Source organism: Akebia trifoliata, chromosome 3 (assembly GCF_017979445.1).
Source record: "Akebia trifoliata isolate Shusen 1 chromosome 3, ASM1797944v1, whole genome shotgun sequence".
NCBI classification, from domain to species: Eukaryota; Viridiplantae; Streptophyta; class Magnoliopsida; order Ranunculales; family Lardizabalaceae; genus Akebia; species Akebia trifoliata.
This window is the reverse complement of record NC_141377.1, coordinates 53,371,091-53,391,182: the sequence shown is the minus strand read 5'-3', so window position 1 is coordinate 53,391,182 and position 20,092 is coordinate 53,371,091. Positions and strand designations below refer to the sequence as shown.

General features: G+C 32.7%; 2 protein-coding genes across 2 annotated transcripts; both read left to right on the top strand.

Moving 5' to 3' along the window:
* Window positions 1-8,584: 8,584 nt before the first annotated feature.
* LOC147407953 (NADPH HC-toxin reductase 1-like) lies at window positions 8,585-12,661 on the top strand. Its single transcript, XM_086436755.1, has 5 exons — window positions 8,585-8,765; window positions 8,836-9,005; window positions 10,765-10,977; window positions 11,777-12,156; window positions 12,338-12,661. Exons 1-5 carry the CDS (start codon window positions 8,636-8,638, stop codon window positions 12,468-12,470), a joined length of 1,026 nt encoding a protein of 341 aa, XP_086292881.1. The 5' UTR covers window positions 8,585-8,635; the 3' UTR covers window positions 12,471-12,661.
* Window positions 12,662-14,680: 2,019 nt separating this feature from the next.
* On the top strand, window positions 14,681-19,789 carry LOC147407952 (RNA polymerase sigma factor sigE, chloroplastic/mitochondrial-like). Its single transcript, XM_086436754.1, has 6 exons — window positions 14,681-14,825; window positions 16,088-16,812; window positions 17,014-17,160; window positions 17,752-17,988; window positions 18,678-18,944; window positions 19,358-19,789. Exons 2-6 carry the CDS (start codon window positions 16,129-16,131, stop codon window positions 19,553-19,555), a joined length of 1,533 nt encoding a protein of 510 aa, XP_086292880.1. The 5' UTR covers window positions 14,681-14,825; window positions 16,088-16,128; the 3' UTR covers window positions 19,556-19,789.
* The last annotated feature ends 303 nt before the right edge of the window (window positions 19,790-20,092 follow it).

The window sequence follows — 20,092 nt, the reverse complement described above, 5'->3', positions numbered from 1 at the left end:
CAATAGCAGCTCTCAATATTAATTAGATAAATATTTTCTAATTAAAAGTAAAATATGTTGTATAATTAGAATTTAACTCTCGTTTACAACAATTATAGGTTAACAGGACATTATTTGTAAATTTGATGGGATAATCTTCAAACACAAAAAATGTTATTGTAAAAATTACATTTTATTCGGCCTGAACCCTGCCCAAATCAAGTTCGAGCTCGTTAGGGCCCGGCTAGGACTTAGGCCCGATATGGGTGGCTTAGGTAGGGCCTGTCTCTTTAGGGCTGGGTTGGGGTTCAATCAGGCCGGACCAAGCCCGCCCATTGATAGCCATAAAAAGCCGTGAACGTAGTGTTTTTTTCTGGCTAATAAACAATATGACCAATTTTCTAATCTTTATTCCATCGGAAGCCAATTTGCAGCAATCATACAGAACCTTAGAGTTAATTGCATGGAACTAGCCACCCAAGTCTTTCACACACACACACACAAAAATCAAAAGATTATAATTTTTAACTTAGAAGTCAGGCATGGACGAGATGGACGGACAAGTCAATTTTTTGGACGAGATTTAAAATCCAACGTTTATTTTTAAATTTTTTTAATGAGACATCTCAAACATATCAGGAAACTTGTCCAAGATGACTCGGCATCTGGCATGGCCAAGACGAGACACAAAACCGAATTTTAAAATCATGCTCTGTAGGGAGTTATATTATGTCACATGCTATATATAGATATATAGCTGCATGTGTTTCATGACTAATAGCTACAAAGATACAAAGCAGGCTTTAATCAATTACTGCAGTATTGGGAGTTATTGCTACTGTAAAGGTAGAGATAAAATGTAGATATGGGGGTGTAGCTTTTTGTGTCATTACTTGTCTACCTCAATCTAAAAGTAGATATTTATATATAAATATATGATGTTAGGAAGGTACATTGGCCAAGGCATCCCCGGAAAAAAAGGGAAGGGAAACGTCTTGAGTTCAATCCCTTATTGGTTTGAGGGAAATTGCATGTACTCGAGGGGATTTGAGTGAGATATGATACTCTAAGAGGTCAATTGCTTCGCCCTGCTAGTCAGGCCTACGGGTCGGGAACCCTCGTCATAAAGATAAAAAAATAATAGGAACAATAATAATTGATGTGACCAACAAAAAAAAAAAAAAACATGTAAATTAATAATATGAGACCCTACTTTTTAATAGTAATTAGTAAGATAGCTTATATATTAAATACAAATTTAAATTTAAAAGTTAAGTTAGGGTTTATATCCATGTAAAAACAAGATGTGACAGTGTATGATCATGTCAATTGGGAGATTCATAGAAATATAGAAGAGTTGTGATTTTTATTAGAAAAACAAAAAACCTAAAATAATAAGAAAATAAAAGATATTTATGTCCGACTATGGTACAACAATCATTGTCAAAGAAAGACACACAAAGATCGAGCTCTCAATAGAGTTTAGGTTCTAATACCATGTAGAAACTATTTTAATTGAGACTTTTGAATGAATATTATAAAAGTCCTAATAGGGTATTTATAGGCATTACATCCATCAAGATAAATGAAAACTAACTAATATAAATATTATAATCTATCTTAATTAATATGTTCTAAATATCAATATATATTCTAGAATATCCTCCGTCACAACTTTTCATTTGTGATAAGATACACTAATAATGATATAATGTATCTTAATACAATGCATCTTATTCTCTAACAATCATGTGTATTAAATGAGAAGAGAAGATTACAAGAGCAATTTAGGTGTTTTATTTTAGTAATTTTTCAGTGCACATGGCATCATGTCATTGGTTTATTAACTTAGCACATAAGTTTGAAAACAGCAAATCTTATCTTTGCTTAAAGTGTTCATCATTTTCAAAACATAAATTGATTATATTAGTCAAGTCAAATCAGGACAGACAAAGCCTTAAATCCATATTTTTTTTTTAGGGCTATGTATTGGGTCTGCTGACCTGCTAACCCGGTCCAACCGATCTCACCCAAAAATTAGGGTCAAGGTCTCCATCTTAAGCTGACAAAGGTCGCTTGGGCTAAACATTTCCCAATCCAGTAAATCCAAGCCTGGTTAGTGAATCTGGCCCACAAATGTTATCTTCATTCGTTTGCTTGGTAAACACTCAACAGAGGACGTCAATATTTTATTTTTCTCTTTTATTAGTAATAATTTGTGGTGCTTGAATTATTGAGAAATTTTTATTTCATTGATAAAAGGAAAGAATCAAAGATAATCAATTATAAAATAATAATAATAATAATATACAGAATGTGGAGGGTCAAATCTGCAAGTCCCAAGACTGGGACATGTGTCACCTCGAGATATATAGAGTTTCGTGGTAGTAAGATGTACTGAGTTCATAGTTTAGGGGAAGACGGCTTAGAGCACCATGAGTGAGGGGCCAGAGCCAGAAGGTTGGTTTGAGAATTATCTCGAATGATGTGTTATCACAGATCATGTCAAATCCTTGATTTCTTTAGATTTGGACCTGAGTTTAGAAGGAATTTTTTAGGGGAATGGATAAGTAAAAAATTCCAAAAACACCAAATAAAATATAATATATATAAAAGATTATTAAAAAAAAGAGGGATTTTATCCCATCTTTATAGAAGGGCCACAACCATGCAATTCAAGGGTATGCAATTTTTTATATTAAAACTCTACTAAAATTGTTCTGTGGATTGACTTGGATGTCAGAGGTTATGTGGTGTACGTACATCTTATGGGTCCTGCTTGTTTGCATCGCAAATCATTATAAACGTAAAATTTTATGGTCAGAGAGTTTTACGTTTACTAGATTTTATATAAATTTTCAATTAGAGTGCTTAGCTGTATCTAATGCAAAAAATTTATGCTTGCTTCATTATTTTGAAAAAAAAAAAAAAAAAAAAAATGTAATTTATGTTTTCTTCGAAAAATCTTATTTTTCTTGTAAAATCCAATTTAAAATTTAAAGAAATTAACATTTGGCTCAATTATTTTTAAAAAAATTAAAAAACTACAAACCAATATTTATCTTCTTAAGGGATTAACATTTGAAAGATGATTACCCATTTAAACCAATCAAAAAGTTAAATTAATAAATAAAATAAATTTCAAACTTACCATTGTCATTAGTAGAAATCAAATACCAACAGACTTTTAACACTAGTAAATGAGTTTATATTTAATATAATCCATATTAGTGGGTTGATATGTAATGTGTCATCTAACTAAGCTTCTTTTTTTTTTTGGCTAAGTAAGCGAGGGGATTATTGGTTAACGAGGATTTGAATCTTAGGTTATGAGATTAACTCTCCTCAAGCCTTATCACTTAGCTAAGTGGTACCTTCATTGACAACTAACTAAACTATTCATATAGGGTGAATGATACCATTAGAGTTAATTAAGATGGTAAGGATATGCTCCCAAGTCACACCTTCGAATCTCTATAGGCATCTCCACTGGACTATATTTAACTATTAACACGTGTTATGATGATTGATGTGTTGTCCACTAAAACAAAACAAAAATATAAGATGAATTACTAATTCGTGAGTTGAAAATGAGTTATTTACGATTTCAACCACTTTTCATTTTAATTACCAAAACGTGAACAATCATGTTGGGGAAGGATAAAGAGAGAGAGAGATGAGCTTGAATTGTTCTTAGATTGTGTGAAAAAGAAGAAAATAAAAACATAAAGTTTTGAAAAAAAATTTGCTCCACAAAATTTTTTGCTTTTTTTGGATGATTTTTTGTAAAATGTCACTGTTATTTATGGTGGGGCCCACAAAAATGTTTACATCCAAACAACATTATTGAAAATTTTCTATTTGTGGGGCAAACAAGTTGGGCCGTAATTGAAAATTAATAATTTGTGTTATCATTTCATTTTATTTTATTTTTCTCTTTTATTAGTAATAATTTGTGGTGCTTGAATTATTGAAAAAAAAATTATTTCATTGATAAAAGCAAAGAATAAAAAATAATTAAATATAAAATAATAATATACAAAATGTGGAGTGTCAAATCTGCAAGTCCCAAGACTGCAACATGTGTCACCTCGAGATATATAGAGTTTCGTGATAGTTGGATGTACCGAGCTCATGGTTAAGGGGAAGACGGCTTAGAGCACTATGAGTGAGGGGCAGAGTCAGAAGGTAAGTTTGAGAATTATCTCGAATGATGTGTTATCACAGATCATGTCAAATCCATGATTTCTTGAGATTTGTACATGAGTTTAGAAGGAATTTTTTAGGGGAATGGTTAAGTAAAAAAATTCCCAAAAAAAAAATATAATATAATATATAAAAAAAAAATTTATTAAAACTAAGAAACGTTTAAAAAGAGGAATTATATCCCAGTCTCTATGATAGGACCACAACCATGTTGTGGACATGGGATTTTCAATATTTTTGAAACATTCCTCCACTTTGGGGTGTTTTGGAGTCGCCACCATTCATTTTCGGAAATGGGTGTGAATGGTCGCTCGAAGTTGTATTTTTGAAAAATATGTCATTTTGACATTTTTTGATGACTCTCATAGGATAAGGTGCATGGTCCAACCTTTGATTCAAAGGTAAGGGGGTCCATTTATGGAGTAGAGAAGGTGTTAGGCACTCTACCCCATCCACGTAATGTGATAACCTCGAATTCAATTTTTTTAAAATAAAAAAAAGAAAAAGAGAATCGAAAAAAAACTTGATGTGTGCCCTCAAGTGTGAGGGACTTTAATGTTAGTTCAAACCATTAAAGGCACCCTTATTGAAGAAGGGGCCCTTTAGTGATTTAAAACATTGTGGTGTGTGCAAATGTGTGGAGAAAGGGAAAGTAGAAAAGGGAAGTTGGGGGGTGTGCCTTTTATTCAAACCCACCTTGACCTTGAGTTGATCTTCAAATGATAAGTCCTTGTCTTGATCTTGATTTGCTTGAGGTTGTAGAAGATTGAAGTTGAGGATTGAAGGTTGAGATGAGTTAAGAGTTGATAGTGGTTAGGGAGTTGAGTGTTGAGAATAAAAAGTTGAGGTGAGTTGTGGTTTTTTAGAGGTTTTTTGTCAAAATTTCATTAGCTGTTGTAAGGGGAGAATGGGTGGATTTTTATAGAAGTTGGAGAGTTATTTTAGGGGTAAAGTTGGATGAAATGATAGAATGGTTATGAGTTTGAGAAATAAGTGAGTGTAATTTAGAGGAGATTGGAGAGTATTTAGGGAAAAGAGGTTAAATAGGTGAATTTTGACCCAAATGGTTTAGATCCTACCCAACCCATTTGGGTGGAGTGTTTGGGGAAGTGAGTTTAAGATGGTGGTTGTGATTAAATGGTATTTGATTTAAGAGAATTGATGATTTAATAAGGTGGTTGATGATATTTTGGGAGGGTGAGGGAGATGATGACATGTGTCAAAGTGGGTGGAAATGAAGGATTGGGATGAGTTGATGGGAAAGATGAGTGTTTGATTTGAAAGAATGGGTGTAGGTTTAGATTGTAGATGTAGGTTTTGTAGGGAATGATGAGGGTAGATTAGGAGGAGATGTAGGTTATAAATGTTTGATTTTAGATAATGGATATGATAGGTTAGGGGAAAGGTGTAGGTTGGAGGTGTGGGTAGATGATATTTAGAGATAAGTTAATGGAGAATTTAATTGTTTAGAGAAAGGTGATGGGAGTTGGTGGTTGGATGAGGGAGGTGAGATGGGGTGATGACATGTGTCACACCTTGATGATTGTGGTGATTGATTGTGATGTTGGATTGGGTAATGAGTTGGGCTTTGGTAATGGATTGGATTAAAGAATGGTTGGGTTTTAAGTTGTAGGTTGGGCTTTGGTGTTTTGATGGGTAAGGTTAATTTAAATGGCCTTAGGTGATGGGTTTAGTTTGGGTTGGGAAGTATAGAATAAGAATGAATTTGGGTTTGTATTGGGTTGAGAGGGTAGTGATGAATTTTTGGTCCGTGGGCCACGTGAGAAGCCTTGGGCCGTTTATTGAAATTAAGATGAAAAAGTTTATTGGATTTTTGTAGGTTTAAGCTTCGGAGCCCATTCCGATTTTTACAATTTTTAGGGCATTTTGCGTCGAGGGTCCGATCAAATTTGTGTGTCTACACATGCAATTCAAGGATATGCAATTTTTTATTTTTAAACTCTACCAAAATTGTTCTGTGAATTTACTTGGATGTAGGAGGTTATATGGTGTAGGTACAACTTGTAGGATCCACAAGAGGAAGGGAGAAATGGTAATGAGGTTGCATATCTCGAGGTAATGAAAAAAAATTATATATGTACGAAATACGAATATTTCCACACACACACGTTGAAAAAGTACAAATTATGGGTCATGCTTGTTTGCATTGCAAATCATTGTAAACATAAAATTTTATGGTCACAGAGTTTTATGTTTACTGAATTTTATATAATTTTTCAATTAGAATGCTAGGCTATGTCTAATGCAAAATTTTGTGCTTGCTTGATTATTTTGGAAATAAAAAAAATGCAATTTATGTTTTCTTCAAAAAATCCTATTTTTCTTATAAAATCCAATTTTAAATTTAAAGAAATTGACATTTGGCTCCATTATTTTTAAACAAATTGAAAAACTACAAACCAATATTTATTTTCTTAAAGGATTAACATTTGAAAGATGGTTACCCATTTAAACCAATCAAAAAGTTAAATTAATAAATAAAATAAATCTCAAACTTATCATTGTCATTAGTAGAAATCAAATACCAACAGTAGAAATCAAATACCAATAGACTTTTAACACTAGTAAATGAGTTTATATTTAATATAATCCATATTAGTGGGTTGATATTTTCATCTAACTAAGTTTTTTTTTTTTGACTAAGTAAGCGAGGGGATTATTGGTTAACGAGGATTTGAACCTTAGGTTATGGGATTAACTCTCCTCAAGCCTTATCACTTAGCTAAGTGGTACCTTCATTGTCAACTAACTAAGCTATTCATATAGGGTGAATGATACCATTAGGAGTTAATTGAGATGGTAAGTGCAATTGGGTATGCTCCCAAGGCACACCTTTGAATCTCTATAGGCATCTCCACTTGGCTATATTTAACTATTAACACGTGCTATGATGATTGATGTGTTGTCCACAAAAATAAAACAAAAATATAAGGTGAATTATTAATTCGTGAGTTGAAAATGAGTCATTTACGATTTCAGCTACTTTTCATTTTAATTACCAAAACGTGAACAATCATGTTGAGGAAAGATAGAGAGAGAGATGAGTTTGAATTGTTCTTAGATTGTGTGGAAAAGAGAAAAATAAAAATATAAAGTTTTGGAAAAAAATTTGCTCTACAAAATTTTATGACCTTTTTTAGATGATTTTTTTGTAAAATGTCACTGTTATTTATGATGGGGCCCACAAAAATATTTACAACCAAACAACATCATTGAAATTTTCTATTGCGGGGCAAACAAGTTGGGCCATAATTAGAAATTAATAATGACAAGTAAGTGGCATGTGCAGACCACATGTACCATAAGGGCCCCTCTATAATTTAAAATGTTAATTATTGGGATTTTGAAAACAAGATTAGAAATAGATATTTTTTGCAATTTTCAAAAATTAACTAGTATGATTGTAGGGCTGTAATTTTAGGGGGTAGATCCTCTGTAGTGATGTATCCCTATAGCCCTATATAGCGTTGTTTCTGTAGTCTAGAGAATGTCACATTTACAACAACTCAAAAAAAAAAAAAAAAACCACCACAATAACAAAAATCAACTATTTTTTAAAAGAAAAAAAAAATACAACATTTTTTTTGTAATAAAAATCGTTGTTATTTATTAATGATTTTTTCCTCTTTTCTTTCACAAGAACAAAAATTAAATAGTTTATCTTTTTTTTTTTGTAAATGTGGGATTTTGATACATAATAAATTTTGATAATTCTTAAATGTAAAAAAAATATGGGATTTAATGATAATAATTTGGTTTTATAAATTTTCATTAGATATATTTATTTTTCCTAATTTTTAATATATTTATATTTTTTTACTTTTATAATTTTTTTTCTCATTTTTTGTGAAAGTTTTTCCTTACCATTTTAAAGCTGTACTCCGAAATCTTAAAAAGTATTATGAGATGATATTGGCAACGAACACTGCAATCTTTTAGATTTCATGAAAAATCTCATAATGAAAATAAATAAAAATTTTCGAGTTTGATTAGTGTTGAAAATAAACAGTTGTCAAGCATTCAAATTTAAAATTAAAATACAGCGGTAAAAAATAACTTTTTTTAATTCTTTTTAAAATTCTTAGAATTTCATCCCTGCAATCCGCAGTACTTTTGTATCAGATCATATTTTTGAATGAGATGATCTTATAGGAAATTTCGTTTTTTTACCATGAGCAGGAGAGAGAAAAAATCTCTTATTATTACTTACGTCATCAATGCCACATGTCAAAATAGTGTCGGTCTGTGAAGAAATAATCGACCAACTCAGCCATCCACTGATGAGGTTACGTAACATTTCTTTTCATTTTTTTAATTTTTTTTGGCATTTAGTGCACAGAGTTCGTGGGTTAGTCTATTATATTTAATCATTAATTTATAAATAAGAGAGTTCCAAGCAAAGAAGAAAGTGAGAACATAGACGTTAGAAATGGAGATGAACAACAACAACAGCTGCAGCAAGGTTTGTGTTACAGGAGGTGGAGGTTATATAGGTTCTTACCTTGTTAAGAAGCTCTTACAAGAGGGTCACATCGTCCATGCAACATTAAGGAACCTTGGTAGCTTTTCTCTCTCTCTCTCTCTCTCTCCTTCCCTCTCTCTCATAAATTTTGCTTGGGTGAATTGCAGATGACCAGTATAAGGTAGGCCTCCTCAAGAGCCTACCTTATGCAGACTCTAGATTACTTTTGTTCAAAGCTGATATTTACGATCCCGAGGAGTTCGATTTGGCAATCAAAGGGTGTGATTTTGTGTTCCATCTTGCAACCCCATTGCAACATAATACCCAAAGTTCTCAGGTTTTTTTTTTTTCTCACAAGTTATTCTTTTCTTTGAACATATCTTCATCAATCATTCTATACCATTTGTTCTATCATCTCTGGATTGGAACCCATCTTAAAACTTGTACAGATGGGAGAATCCCAACCGTTCATCAAAGGATTTTCTTTTTATTTCCAGCTTTTCATTTAAGATTTTTTTTTTTTTTTAAGATGTCTCTTGGGTCTTTGAACTTTGATATAGATCAAAATTCAATGAAAAAAGTGATGTTGAAAATCTCATATTTAGGCAATTTTTTTATGATAAAAGAAAATCCAAGATAAATCGCAAGAACAATCAATGTTTCGTTTAGGGAGAGCTTCATCCAAAAATTTGGGTCAGCTGATATTTCGGTCCAAATCTATGGGTTTTGGAATTTGGAATCTAAGGTATTTTGGTAAAAATAATTTTTTTAAAGGCATTTTCAATACAAAATTCAATTTTCAAAGTGTATTATTGCACTTTAACTAGTGTCCTAAAGCCAAACCTCCTTTTAAGTTCCAACAATTAATCGATTCAAACGCTTATTATTTTGGGAGAATGACTTTGATAGTCCCTTAGTAAAGAATTTGAACCATTTAAGTCTCATTTAATAAAATATTAGTCTGTTAATGATCTTTTGAAGATTAAAAAAAAATATATCTGAAATACCCTTTTAACAACTTTATTTAGTTGTTAATAATTATGTGACAAATAAAAATAAAAATTATATTTATTAAAAATTAAATTCACTATATTTTTATTTGACTCATTTGTATTGAATTGCTAATTTTTGAGTTGAATCAATTCAATGAACATTCAAATCAAGTTTTAAAATTATGTTTTAATTATTTAAAATTATTGTCAAGTTTTAAAATTATGTTTGAATTATTTAAAATTATTTATATATTTTAATAAATCTAATATACATAGATCAAATCCGTTTAATGACTATCGTACTCATCTCCATCATCATCATCATCTATGTGATTTAAAGATTACTAGTTTTGATTAGTAAAACAATTTTTTTTTTTTAATTGATTTATAAGAGATGATCATAGTTAAGGGGCATGTCATTAATTATAAAACATAGGAGTAACTCAAATATTCTTAAATAAACATGGTTCTTAATTATATTATTTAATAATTTGGATACTAAAGATTCCATATTTTTTTAGAAAGAACTTTTTGATACATATTTTCCAAAAATAGGTTTTTCCGATCATTGTCCCTATTAACCTATTATTTTTAGAAGAATCGTGTTATAGTAGCTTTGAAATGTACATTGATTTTGACATTCTGATGTGATGGTGCACACATATTTTTAAAAAGTAGGCCTTTCTGGTCATTGTCCCTATTATTTCTAGAAGAGTCGTGCTGGAGTAACTTTGAAATGTACATCGATTCTGACATTCTAATGTGATGGTGCACACATAACCATGGATGCTTTTCACTCGTATCTCGATGAAAAGCAATTATGGTTATGTGTGCATCATCACATCAGAATGTGCATTTTAATGTTACTTCAGCATGTAAGAAAGTATCAAATGTAAATTTAAAACTTAATTTTTTTTAGATGAAAAGCATCCATGGTTATGTGTGCATCACCACATTAGAATGCGCATTTTAATGTTACTTCAGCATGTAAGTATGAGTATCAAATTTAAATTTAAAACTTATTTTTTTTTAAATTGTTTAAAAAAAATTATTGTTAGAAGCACCGCCATGTAAGTCTCATAATACTCAGAATTTGTACCTCAGTATAAGGATACCAGTGAGGCTGCAATAGGTGGAGTGAGGAGCATTGTAAGATGTTGCATAAGATCAGGAACAGTGAAGCGGCTCATCTACACTGCCTCTGTGGTAGCTGCATCACCATTGAAAGATGATGGGACCGGCTTCAAAAATTCGATCGATGAATCCTGTTGGACACCTCTCCATCTTACATTTGCTCATAGCAACCATCTTTTGAAGGTGAAATATTATCGACAAGTTGATTTTCATGGTGATTGATTGGTGAGGGGCACATGTCATCCATCAACAATGCATGTTCATTGAGATTGATGCACTGCTATTCATAAATGGGTCTGGTTAACATGTGCCCTTAGGGGCGACGTTAAACTGCAATAAATACACCTTGGGAATAAGCATTTGGTGGTATTTTGATTTTTTTTTTAATAATTTTTTTTAATATAAAATTCAATTTCCTGGGTGCATTTATTGCACTTTAACATGTGCCCTTAGGGCCCATGTTAACAAAATCCTATATAAATTAACCTCAAAATTAGCCCTACATGGATCAAAACAGGGCATTCCAGCAAAGAAAAAGAGATCGGTAAGATTCCCTCGAACCAAAAAAAACCCATTTTCCTTGTGTGCAAGGTTTGATAATAATTATTTTAAAATTGAATTTATTTTAGAATTAATTATAACAAAACAAAAAATATTATATCATAATTGTTTTTTAAATGATAAAAATTTAGAAATTATTTTTCTTCTTGCCTCATGCCAACCCCAACACTAATTACCTCTATCTTAGTCCTAAACACCAACTACATTAGTGAATTGTTTTGTGTACAAAAAAGTCAATATGAGATTTTACAAAATCTCAAATTGACCAATTGTAGGATATCGTGTGCACTGAGGGCTTCCCTAACATGGGGATTTATCAATTCGGATTATATGAAATCCCGAATAATTAAATTTTATGTAGGCAAAAAATATTTCTATTTCCATTGCATTACCTTCATTGATGGGTGTTCAAGTTGTATAGGGATACACACATTCAAAAACAGAAGCAGAGAAAGAGTTATTGAGCTATAATAACAAAGGTATCGATGAATTTGAGGTGGTAACCCTAGTTTGTGGACTTGTGGGAGGAGATACAGTTCTGTCCTATCTAGCAGAATCTGTGAAGACGCTTATATCACAGCTTATGACCCATGAGAATGTGTTTCAAGTGCTAATGTTTTTGGAGGGTTTGTTGGGTAAACTTCCTATAGTGCACATCGACGATGTCTGTGAAGCTCACATCTTCTGCATGAAGAAGCCTTCGATTCATGGTAGATATCTATGTGCAAGAGACTATGTTTCATCAAAGGAGATCTCTGATTACTTTAGGCAGCATTACCCGGAACTCCCCATAGAACATGAGTAAGAATTAATATTAATTTTCCATAGATTTTTTTACTTGCCTCCTTTATGAATATAGCTTATTAAAAGTGCATCCTTGTATTCAAGAAAATTATTTAAGATTACCTCCCCTTCCCGTCCATTTTTTTTAAAAAACCCATCTCTCAAAATTTTCATATTTAAATGGGTGATTTTGTTGCAGGTCTTTGGAGGTGGAGAGAGGAATTACGTGGAATTCTACAAAGCTGGATGATATGGGTTTTCAATATAAGCATGATATGAAAAAGATATTAGATGATAGTGTTGAGTCTGCAAGGAAGATTGGTGACCTCTAATGGTCACTGTTTCCATGTGTGCCACCTAGATCTCTCTCTCTCTCTCATAAGCACTTGAAGTTAGAGCAAATTCTAATAGATGTCGAGTTATTAATTTGTTGTTTCGCTGTGTTTGGTTCTCTCTCTCTCTCTCTCATAATTACTTGAAGTTGGACCAAATTCTAATAGATGTTATTAATTTGTTGTTTCGCTGTGTTTGGTTACAAGTTTAAGTCTATTCAGAATGGAATAGAATAGATTGGTTATTTGTTGTGACGAGTGAGGGCTATATTACCTTGATTCGTAATTGCCCCATCATACCTCTCACTTTGTGATTGAGAGAGATTTTTGCTCACAAAAAAAATCAATTCATGATTTCACAAAATTCCAAATGACTAATTGCACAAAGTCTAATGCGGTAATTAATTTTGTAAATTGGGGATTCCCCCTAATACATGCATGGGTTCATGTGATTGATCGATCTGAAATTTCTGTAAAAGTTCAGATTGATTTTTTTATGAGCAAAATATTTTCCTATAATTTCTCAACACAGTAATTAATGGCTTATTTTCCCAATACTGTGTCCGGGAAGTAGTCCTCACGTTGTTTTATGCACACTAAGAGTCCACCTTCATTGAGGTTATCAAAATGTTGGGCATGAGCCAAGAGAGGTCAATCCTTGAAGAGGATCTTTTGCATAAAAATGTGCCTCGTGCAAGCTTTTGCTCCAAAGGAAAAGCAAATAAAATCAAGTATGGACTAAGCCTCACAATGATCCGAAATATATTTAATGTCCAAATTGCTCCAAAAAAACATGTAAAATTGGAATAATCGTAATAATTTTCTTAATTATTCTTAATTTTATATAAATACATATAGATAAAATGTTTCTCTTTTTTATTTCTCTCTATATTTATAATAGGAAAATAGATTTTTTTAACTTTCATATGATTTAATATTTTTAATTTTTTTTAAATATTGATAATTTGAAAATAAGGTATGTGTTCGAATCGGATCGATTTCGAATTAAAGATGAAATGAAATTGCGATGTGATGGAAGCATATGAATCAATAGATTCGACAGGTTGTATTAAATGGAACATTCTAAATCAATTCAAATCAATAAATTCAATTGATAAACAAGTAATAACTTGAAAAAAAATATAATATAAAGTTAAAAAGTAATTAAAAGAGAGAAGATAAATTAAATTGATTATTGATTGATTTTTGAATTTAGAATTCATTATATAAATAACTCTATCGTAACAACTTAAAATTCTATTAAAATATTAAAAATTAACATTCTTAATTTATTTGTAACATAATACTAAATTTCTAATCCTATTAAAATTCAAATTAGACACTCATAAATATTTCTAATTATAATTTAAATAATAAAAATAAATTAAAAAATAATAAAGAATTATACTCATAATATACCTATGAAATAGGAATCCTACAAGAAGTATAAATAGAAATTTTAGTAAAATTCTAACTAGAATTATAGATGTCTTACATTAAATTGATCAGATTAGATCACATATTCATTAATTTGTTTAGATCAGATCGAGTACATCTTTAAAAAAAAAAATTGAATTGATATTAAAATGACACTAATTTAGTACCGAGCCCTGTTTGGAGTTTGGAGCAAGATATTGGGGTCCAATTTGAATCCCCAATACGTTAAAGGCATGGGACCCGTTATCTCTATTTTCTACAAGGTCCACCGATGTGTGTGACCAGATTCATGGAATGTTTGTAAGAAAGGAAGTGCCACTTGGCATTTTTGTTTGGTGTGTTTAATAAGTATGACAGGACCACTGAATCAGTTAGCCGTGCTAATCTGACTCAAACAAAAAGATAGTTTAAATACACTTAACTGACGTGGAATATGCACAGAACTATTGAATTTTTCCTCGAGATACTAAGGAAAAATCTAGGGTTCAGTGCATATTCCACGTCAGTTGCTTATATGTGAGTATCTTTCTATGAGTCCGGTTAGTTTTACCTAAATTCAAATGGTGGGAACGAAGCTACGTAACGACCTATTAAGCTCTCAAATTAAATATGTGGGCCGCTACAAAAGAAATTTCCAATAAGAACCACACACGTGTCACTAAATCATCCACCACTCTAAAGTCTCCACGCCAGACTTAAAAGAGACTTGATTCTCTGCCAGAAAAGTGACCACGTCACCGCAATTTCCTGCATCCAGAAACAACCACGTGTCTAACATTTAATCGCTAGTGCAAGCATGTGGACAACGAAATTCGTCTCTTCGTATATCAACCCATCTCTCTCTCTCGTTCTGTCAGTTTGATTCAACATTATTAGGGAGCGATATCTCGATTTCCAAAACTCGGGCACGATTTAGAGGTACGAAATCGGTGCTGAATTTTTACAATTTCCAATAAAATTTCTGCTACTTAAATTCAGTTTGAAATTTTTATTAAAATCTAAAAAAAAAAAATAAAAAAAAAATTGCTAACATGCACTTCTCGGATGATAATCTGACTTGTGCCCACCGCGCATCTTAGCACGAGTTACTGGAATATAGTTTGTCACAAACCAAGGACCTATATTCATGTGAATTGGAATCATATGAGTTAGTGATCATATAATGTTTGTTCATTCCACTTGTTCTAAAGCCACGTCTTTTGTTATTGAAAATGTTTATATCTGCATCTACTATCTTCCGTACACAATCTTTTAGATCCTTCTACTTCGAAGTTTTTTCTAATCAGAAATATTATCGGAGTTTATTGAACATACGAAATCATATGAGTCAACTTTCTCTTAATTTATTGTCTATTAGGGTTATTCTTACATTTCCCGAATGTATTTATTTCTAACTTTATACATAATTTAACAAAATACAAGGCTTTAAACAAAATTTAATGCAGGAGTAATATTTGTTCGACCAACTGTACAAAAAATAAAAATATAAATTAAGCACTGATGATGGCGAAGAATTAGCATATATGTTGTTAGGTCGGCCAACTTTTTTTTTTTTTTTTTCTGATAACCGGTTATACCTGTAGACAGTGGACCGGGTTCATATTTGGGCATTACCCAATTCACAAACTATGGTGTTGTCCAAGAATTAGTCTCGCGGCACATGCAACGCCCGCACATCACACATACCAAGTAAGTGAGGGTGTGCCCTCACAGGTGGCCCCTTAGGAATTAATGCTCATATTGGGTATCGAACTCACGACCTACGGGCATTAACCGTTTATCGATATGAAATTGCCATTGAGCCAACCCTTGGGGTTGGATGTCAGCCAACTTATTAAAAGTGTGCCCACCCAACCATTTTCTTAACCACTTTTAAAAATAGAGCAATGGGCAATGGTTACCTAAAGGATTTATAGTTGTGATTTCAAGATCATCTTATTGGTGTGATTTTAAGAGAATACCCTACTTGACAAGGACTTTGAGAATGTTGATGTAAACTTCATTGGTAAGAACAAAATATTAGAATAAATCAAGATTTTTTTTATTTAAATGTATTGTTATTTATAAGATGGAGTGTTCTTGTTTCATAGGTGAGGACCCATCTTATCCCGCTCAGGCTATTATTTGATTTGCATTGATCACTTTGCAATTTTATGATGAAAACTCTCTAATGTTTGCAGAAGATATATTACATTGAGAAAGCTCTCATTCATCACTAGACATGGGAGTTGTGACTGTTTCTAGTTCAGCTTCTCAGACTCCATTAGGCTTGAATACAAGATTCTCAACCCGCCGCTCTCCATCGAAAAGACCCTTAATCTTGGCTTTCAAAACTGATAAAGCCAAGAACACGTCTTCGATTACAGCTCATGACCCAATTCCGTTATGTGCAGACACTTCTAAAGAGCATAAAAGACTTAGGAAAGCCAATAAATCTTCGAAAAGAGTAAAAGTTGTTTCTACCGATGATGCTTCTTCTACTTGCACCATAGAGTTGGACTATAGTGAAGCTGCGGCCAAACTCGAAAACATTTACAAACTTAGCTCCCCGAGCGATGTTTCAGATGTCAAAAATGCTGGTCGTATGGTGAGGAGACGTTGTCAAACAAGGAAGAAATTGAAAGGAGGAGATAAGAAGGAACAAAATGTTAATGTGGTGAGGAACCACAAGAGGAAGGTGAAGCCAATGAGCCTCGAAAAGAGAATTGAATTAAGAAGGGAGGAGGGGGAGGACGAAGTGGTAAATTCGAGTCAGGGAAAGGAAAATGGAGATGTTGAGAGACTTGTAAGGGAGTATTCTATATCGACCGATCAAATCAGCTTGGATTGGAAGAAAATGAAGATACCTCCGGTTCTTCCTTCTTCAGAGCATACTTGGCTGTTCAGGTTGATGCAACCCATGAAGGTCAGCTTTTTAAAGCCTCCTCTGATTTTGTTAGATGTTGAGAGACTTGTATCATTTCTGATTATGGGAGAATCTCTTTTATAATCCAAACCAAATGGAGCATTGGATTATAGAATCTGAACTAAATACTCCCTTAGTTGTGTGCTTTGTTCAATGTGATTTGTTATCCTTGATGGCTTATCTATGTTGTTTGAATGTTAGGCACTCCTTCAAGTGAGGGAGAATCTGCAAAATGATTTGGGGAGAGAAACCATTGATGGAGAGTTAGCAATTGTGACCAATATAAGTGTACCGCGACTCAGAAGACATATAGAGATTGGTCAAGCTGCAAGAAACAAGTTAATCAAGGTATTTCTACCTCTATATCGTACTCTCTATTTTACCTACAAAGTAAGATTGTTAAAGGCTCGAGACTGTAAAACCAATCCAGCTGAAACAATCATTTGCACACTCCCAGTTAGACAACTCGAATTTAAAGCCTAAGTTTAATATACCTTATCAAGGTTTAAACTCTCATCTTGAGACAATGTTTTGGTCAGGAGAAAAACGAAGACAATCTCGATTGAAACACTCAGAGAGAATCCAAAAAATTCTTTGAGACATTCAATGTTAATTCTGATCTCGGTCAAAACCAAAATGGCTTGGACGAAACATTCCAAAATGGTACGAAACTTTAAAGCATGCACCCTATTAAATTTCTTTTACGAGTTCCTTGTTGACTTGAAATACAAAAAGGAATGTGGGCAATATTACTAACCTGTATATGGAGGTGTCCTCTAGTTGAATACGTAATGTAGTTGGCCTGTGTTTTCAATCGTAACTAGGAGAATATTTGTCTTGCCACAATGAGTCTTTGGATCTTATCCCAGATAATGGAAAACCAATTTTGTGCTAGTTGTTTGTTTTTTTTTAAACAATCCCTGCTTAAATTTTTTGCAGCACAATCTCCGTCTAGTTTTATTTGCAATCAACAAATATTTTCAAGAGGTTGCCAGCAGTCCAAGATTCCATGACCTATGCCAAGCTGGGACAAAGGGTCTCATCACAGCCATCGATCGCTTTGAACCAAAAAGGAGATCCCGGCTTTCCACCTATGGTCTCTTTTGGATAAGACATGCTATAATGCGCTCCATGACACAATCAAGCTTCACACGCGTCTCCTTCGGCCTTGAATCAGTATGATGATTCTCTCTATACTATGCGGTTTGCTTTTCTTCATTGAGATGGTTTATGATAGAGAGTGCTTACTCACTTACATGAATTATGAAAAATACATGTCAAAAGCATTGAACCAACTCTAATTTCAAGGTTTTCGTAAGATCAGATCTAGAATCAACTCTTAATGCACCTAATTACAACTTAAACTATTTTCTAGTTCTCTCTAGAAATTTGATGAAGCCCAAGTATTGGTCACAAATACCCATCCATGCTTCAAACTTTCATGCCATTTCAGAATATTTCGATGAAATTTGAATGTTAAGGGAATGTTATGCCAAGACCATTTCAATTTTTCTCTAGATCAAAACATTGCCTCAAAACAAGATTTTAACCTTGTACACATCCTGTATATTTGTGAAGCCAAACGTTTTCACGTGCCACATTTCTGGAAGTTATTTTATTTGGAGATTTCTAGCCACCTACATAACAAGATATGGACACATATTAGTGTCGGACCCTGTTACCCTTAGAAGTCGCATCCATGAATTATTATTTTTGTTTTTACAAATTTTGTTGCATGTTACCATACTTTTATATGATTTCGTCTTCTAAGTGTGGTTAGTTTTGTTATTTTTAATTAAAAATATTCGTTAGATGGAAGATTATGGTACGTGGAAATGTAATAACTTCAAGAATTTGTTCTGCAGGTTAGAGTAGAACTACAAAAGGCAAAACTAGAGTTGATGTTTGAGCTTGAGAGGGAACCAACAGAGGAAGAGATAATAGAAAAAGTAGGAATCTCTCCTGAGAGATACCGCGAAGTGATGAGGGCCTCAAAACCCGTGATCTCGCTCCATGCAAGACACAAAATTACACAAGAAGAATTTATCAATGGGATTACCGATGTTGATGGTGTTGGAGGTGATAAGAGGAGGCAACAACCCGCACTGCTCAGGCTTGCTCTTGATGATGTGGTAATCATCCCCATTCTTTAACTTGTTTGCCACATTGACGATAAATTTATATTTTTTGACCATTTATAACGGTTAATCGTTGATCAAAACCACTAAGCTGATCCAAACCAATAAAATTATTATTGGTTAAAAATAATGAGAATATTTGGTAAACGTTCTACTCATGGTTTAAAGTTTTGTACTGCCTCGCAATGTTTTTGCCGAGACATTTTGGTTTTTGTAACATTGACCGCAAAACATTCAGTTTTGATAGAGACAGTCTTGGATTTCTGCTGATGAAAACATTGCCTCAAAGATGAGATTTTAAACGGTCTTTTAATCTGCTACAGTGTTAAACTGTCTTAAATATTTTTACTAAAAATATTTGATACTTGACACTAAGAAACTCTATTTTGTTGTCTATACCTTTCCAGCTTGATTCGCTGAAGCCTAAGGAGAGCTTAGTGATCAGACAGAGATATGGGCTCGATGGAAAAGGTGATAGAACACTTGGAGAAATTGCAGGAAACCTAAATATCTCGAGAGAGATGGTAAGGAAGCACGAAGTGAAAGCTCTAATGAAGCTCAAGCACCCAACTCGAGTCAATTATCTTCGCAGATACATTTTCTAAGCTTGAGAACTTTGATTCGTTGTTTCGACAATTACCCATAAAAGTTTCGTATATAAGTTTTTATTCCATCTGTTTCAAGTCCCCCTCTTCTTTGCTACACTGTTTCTGTATACAAATGATTTGTATCATAGTTCCATCAACTACAAGAACAAAAATAGCTTATACCATGTACTTAATACTTTGGAAGACTAAGATTGTTTGTATACATGATTTATAATATTTTCTTTGTAACAAGATGATGCTCTTAAATAAGAACATCTGAGATATTGAATTATTTTGTTGTAGCGTCTATAAGGTTGTGCAATGTAATTGCTTCTTAAAGTATATTCTTCTAGGAATGTCTAGTATTTAATCCTTTCTGTTTTTGGTGGGAGGGAAATTGCTAAAACAGCTATGTATTTTACTGAAATTACTGCCCCAGCCATGTTTTTTTAATATTTATGAAAATGGCCATTTACCCAATTTTGTATTTTATTTTATGAAAAAGGACATATAGAGACGTAAGGAACACGAATTACTCACTCTGAGCTTTTCTAA